The 5,457-nt window shown below is 50.9% G+C and overlaps 1 protein-coding gene across 1 annotated transcript in view; it reads left to right on the top strand.

Annotated features, from left to right (window-relative positions):
* The window catches only part of LOC124471896 (fer-1-like protein 4), a 14,219-nt gene extending 12,994 nt beyond the window's left edge, over positions 1-1,225 (top strand). The window contains exon 32 of the mRNA XM_047026559.1: positions 1,211-1,225. Coding sequence (XP_046882515.1) covers positions 1,211-1,225 — 15 coding nt within the window. The remainder of the gene's footprint in view (positions 1-1,210) is intronic.
* Positions 1,226-5,457: the final 4,232 nt, after the last annotated feature.

Below are 5,457 nucleotides of genomic sequence, written 5' to 3'. Positions count from 1 at the left end.
CATAGACACAAAACCCACAGACACACACACAGACACACGAACATAAACACAAACACACGTCAACACACACAAACACACACACACATATATATACACACAATCATGCACACACTCACACAGACAGAAACACACAGAGAAACACAGACAGACACACATACACACACAATCATGCACACACACACGTGCACATACACACACATGCACACAGAGGCAGACATGAGTGTACATGTTGTCAGCATGTCGGAGCAGAGCAGGAGTTCAGGACATGTTGCTCTGGCCTCGGCTGAGTTCTAGAGCTGTGGTTTCAGTTACATCTTCAATCAGACCAGACTGTCCAACCAGCGCCAGAGACCAGCCGTCAGCTCCACCACCTCCTGTGTTCCTGTTTGTAACTGCCACCGAAACACTGGTGTGTAACCCTTGTTCATGAAGAAACACGACATGAAGAAAACCTCTTTAAAAGCTGTCTGCATGTGTTGCAGCTTCGGCCTCGCCTCCCTAGCCTCCCTAGCCTCAGCTCAGCCTCTGAAGCCTCAGCCCAGCCTCCCTCTCCTCCCTGTCCTCTGCGGCCTCTCCAGCACAGCTCCAGATCTCTGGCTGACCTTGCAGAGAAGAGGCTCTCTCTCTGTTTACACCTGTGCATATTTCATAGAGCCAGCTTTTTCATAGTGGAATTCATCAAAGCCCTGATGTTCTCCATCCTGTTTATTGTTTAGCAATACTAGCAGCTATTGGCTCTCAGCTCTTCTATCCCTCTACTACCCCTTTCCTACCACTACCTCCTCTTCTCTCCCTCTCCCTCTCCCTCTCCCTCTCCCTCTCCCTCTCCCTCTCCCTCTCCCTCTCCCTCTCCCTCTCCCTCTCCCTCTCCCTCTCCCTCTCCCTCTCCCTCTCCCTCTCCCTCTCCCCTCTCCCTCTCCCTCGCCCCTCTCCCCTCTCCCTCTCCCTCTCCCTCTCCCCTCTCCCCTCTTCCCTCTCCTCGTTCTAAGAGTTGCTGGGTTTCCCATTGAGTGCTATTTACAGACGACACTGCGTTTGCGTGTTTGGCCTCTAGTCATCGACAGTTTGGATCGAATATCATTTAAAGTGCTGCATCTCCAGCTGATGAGCCAATTACAGCGTGTTTGTGCTCCTCAGGAGTGTTGCTGCCGCCGTCTCCTCCGACTCTCTGCTCCCTGCTGCTTTGAAGAACCCTCCACCTCTCTTGTAGGAGACCCAGAACTAGACCAGATTTGTACCTGTCATGTGGAGGTTCAGTGAGAAGTCTCATCTCACATAGGAAAAATAACATTCCAAGAGTGTCTAATACTGTATGATTAGAAGCTTATACAATTAGAAAACACAAAAAGAACATAACAAAACAACAACTTGGTATTGGATATAAAATGGCACAGATGTAGAACACAACAGCCATTATACAATAGTAATTAACTCAAATTAATTAACAAACTGTAATTAAAGTGATATAAAACTAGAAATAAACAACGTGCTGGAGAGTGGGGATGGTGTCTTTAGGACCCAGGGGGAGGATGAGACCCGTTCTGACAGCAGCCTCCTCCCTCACCCCCCCAGGACAGATAGCAAGGATGTTTTGGTGAGGGGAGAGAATTCCATCTGTTCTTTAAAATGCACTAACATAAGCCTCTCTTTCCCCTTCTCTTTCCTTTGCTTTCTTTCACTCTCTCCCACCTTCCCTCTCCATCTCCCTCTGATGTGCTCAGACCATAAAGCTCCATCACTGGAAAGTACTTTCTGCCTCTGTCTGTCTACCTATCTGCCTGTCTGTCTGTCTGTCTGTATGTCTGCCGGGCCTGTCTATCCATCTTCCATCCAGCTGTCTCATCTGCATTCATCTTTGTCCAATCCTTCCTATGTGTGTTTCTCTATCCTAAACTAGCATACTGTAAACTGTCCACCGTGCATACACACACAAACACTCACACAACGGTTTATACCATCGCTCAGCTGTGTTCATGAGTGCTAAGTGTCTTATGTAGTCAAGAATGTATCCAGGTCAGCTGGTAGATCTGATGGACTGACTTTTTCAGAGGCCTGAGGCTCTCTGTCTGTCTGTCTGTCTGTCTACCTGTCTGTCTGTCTGCCTGTCTGTCTGCATATCTGTCTGTCAGCCTGTCTGTCTGTCTGTCTGCATATCTGTCTGTCTGCCTGTCTGTCTGTCTGCATATCTGTTTGTCAGCCTGTCTGCCTGTCTGTTGGCCTGCCTGCCTGCCACCCTGTCTGCTTGTCTGTCTGTCTGTCTGCCTTTCCTGTCTGCATATCTGTCTGTCAGCCTGTCTGTCTGTCTGCATATCTGTCTGTCTGCCTGTCTGTCTGTCTGCATATCTGTTTGTCAGCCTGTCTGTCTGTCTGTGTCTGTCTGTCTCTCTGTCTGTCACACATTATCTCGGGGCCTTTCTCTCTCTCTCTCTGTCTTTTTCTGTCATCACATTCTACACACTTTCATTAATTGGTCTATTTGATCATCGCCTCCCTCAACTCATCATCATCAGTGCCTGTCTTTGGCGTGTTGGGATGTGAAGCTGGTTGCCGTGGTGAGGAAGGTGCCCCGGGTGTGAGAGGTCCTGTCTGGTTAGCTCTCCTAGGGAGCTGTCACAGGGGGCTCCTCCACTCAACACCACGCTGTTCATCAGTCATCTCAGATCATGACACAACACAGGCTCACATGCCCCCGCAACCCTTCAGAAATAACGTCAGACTCAGAAACACACATCCAGTATTTGTCCCTCATGCTATGTGCTTCGGGATAGCCTCATTTCAGTTTAGGATTTCTGACATAGTTCTGGACTTTTACAAGTGACAGTGCTCGGACACAGACCCCAGATAGGGGCTTTAAAGGGATGATTCACCCGAAATCAGCTTATCAACTGCTTACCTTGAAAGTGGCCGGCTGTCGGCTCGACCAGACTGGACTGTCATGCCCCCTGCTCTGTGTTTCATCCAGCTAAAGCAGGTCTAATCACTGCTGTGACCTGAGGGGAATGAGGTCATTTCCCTGCAGGGTGTGAAGGGTATCACTGGTGGATGAGAAGCTGTGTCTTTACTAATCAACTGCATTAATTATACATTGCTGATTGGCTGTGGGAGGTATTATTGATCATGGCTGTGGAGCTGACCGTGTCCATGTTGCAGTGACATCATCCCATGTGATCCCATGTGGATCACTTGGCAGCACAATAGTGCTGGCAGATCTAAGATCGTGGGTTCAAATCCCTTAGCAATTACTGGCACAATGAAGTAAATGGGTAATGTTCTAGTTCTACTTTAGGGGCAGGCCTGGACTGGTAACCTGGGCCGATGCACTTGGGGGCCGATATTATATTTTAATATATACATATATATTTATACATATAGATGTTTTTTTATTAACTTAAAATTGGCCAACAACCGGCCCATAAAGTAGGGACAGCGGTTCATTATTCCATACTGACACTGGGCTGGCCCAATCACATCTCTTAACAGGCTCCACCCCTCCCCCTCTGTTTCTTGTGTCAGATGCAGTGGCTCAGACCCAAAAGGGAAGGGCAAGGGTGGTGCGGAGAAGTTGCGGGCCCAAAAAAGTAAAAATCTAGAGGTTGATGCCTCAACATGTGCAAAAACAACCTACACGTTTAGTGCTGCAGCTTCAGTTTCTTAGCCTACAGTACCTGACATTTGGCAAAAACAGGTGACATAGAACATGGAGGAAAGGAGACTGGCCATGGCACCTGTGTCCGACCGATTGTGACGGGCCGGTCGAGCAAAAATGCCAGGGCAATTTTTTTGGGTCCCAGTCCAGCCCTGTTCAGGTGTGGGATCCGAGTTTAGGCTACACACACACACACACACACACATTTAGAGTGCCTGCCAGTCTGTTCACTCAATTATCTGGAATCCTTGTGTACCTGGAGAGGAGAGAGGATGCTTGCACATCCCAGCCTGCTGGTGGGTTTTTGGGAGCTGTCCATCAGAATTTCCCCCTGCTAATCCCCCAATAATCCTACGTCCCCTTTTGTCTGTCCTCAAATGCACTGCTGCAAGACATCTCTTTTATCTCCTTCTCTCTCTGTCTCTCCATCGACCTCCCCTCTCTCTTTTCCCCCTCTTTATACTGACCTCTCTCTTCCTCTCCTGCTTTCTCTCTCCACTCAGCTATCTCATCGATCTCACACTGTCACACTGTCACATTCCTTCATCCCCCTCTCTCCAATTAAACTTGAGAGAAATAAATGTCAGCTAAATCAAACAAATGACGCAGTTTACAGAAAAGAAACATGCGATTTTGGTCGTCGTCGTCGTCGTCATCTGCCGCTTGTCCGGGGATCGGGTCGCGGGGGCAGCGACCTAAGCAGGGAGGCCCAGACTTCCCTCCCCCCGGCCACTTCCGCCAGCTCTTCCTGGGGGACCCCAAGGCGTTCCCAGGCCAGCTGAGAGACATAGTCCCTCCAGCGTGTCCTGGGTCTTCCCCGGGGCCTCTTCCCAGTGGGACGTGCCCGGAACACCTCACCAGGGAGGCGTCCAGGAGGCATCCTAATCAGATGCCCGAGCCACCTCAGCTGGCTCCTCTCGACGCGGAGGAGCAGCGGTTCTACTCTGAGCCCCTCCCGGATGACCGAGCTTCTCACCCTATCTCTAAGGGAGAGCCCGGACACCCTACGGAGAAAGCTCATTTCGGCCGCTTGTATTCGCGATCTCGTTCTTTCGGTCACTACCCATAGTTCGTGACCATAGGTGAGGGTAGGAACGTAGATCGACTGGTAAATAGAGAGCTTCGCCTTTCGACTCAGCTCCTTCTTCACCACGACGGACCGATGCAGAGCCCGCATCACTGCGGACGCCGCACCGATCCGCCTGTCGACCTCGCGCTCCATTCTTCCCTCACTCGTGAACAAGACCCCGAGATACTTGAACTCCTCCGCTTGGTTCAGGATCTCCTCCCCGACCCGGAGATGGCACTCCACCCTTTTCCGGTCGATTACCATGGCCTCAGATTTGGAGGTGCTGATTCGCATCCCAGCCGCTTCACATTCGGTTGCGAACCGCTCCAGTGAGAGCTGAAGGTCACGGCCCGATGAAGCCAACAGGACCACATCATCCGCAAAAAGCAGCGACCCGATCCTGAGGTCACCAAACCGGACCCCCTCAACACCCTGGCTGCGCCTAGAAATTCTGTCCATATAGGTAATGAACAGAATCGGTGACATAGGGCAGCCCTGGCGGAGTCCAACCCTCACCGGAAACAAGTTCGACTTACTACCGGCAATGCGGACCAAACTCTGGCACCGGTCGTACAGGGACCGGACAGCCCCGATCAGGAAATCCGGTACCCCGTACTCTCGGAGCACCCCCCACATGAGCCCCCGAGGGACACGGTCGAACGCCTTTTCCAAATCCACAAAACATGTGTAGACTGGTTGGGCGAACTCCCATGTACCCTCCAGGACTCCGCGGAGGGTATAA

The sequence above is a fragment of the Hypomesus transpacificus genome, chromosome 9, assembly GCF_021917145.1.
Source record: "Hypomesus transpacificus isolate Combined female chromosome 9, fHypTra1, whole genome shotgun sequence".
Taxonomy (NCBI): domain Eukaryota; kingdom Metazoa; phylum Chordata; class Actinopteri; order Osmeriformes; family Osmeridae; genus Hypomesus; species Hypomesus transpacificus.
This window is presented reverse-complemented; position numbering and strand designations above follow the sequence as displayed.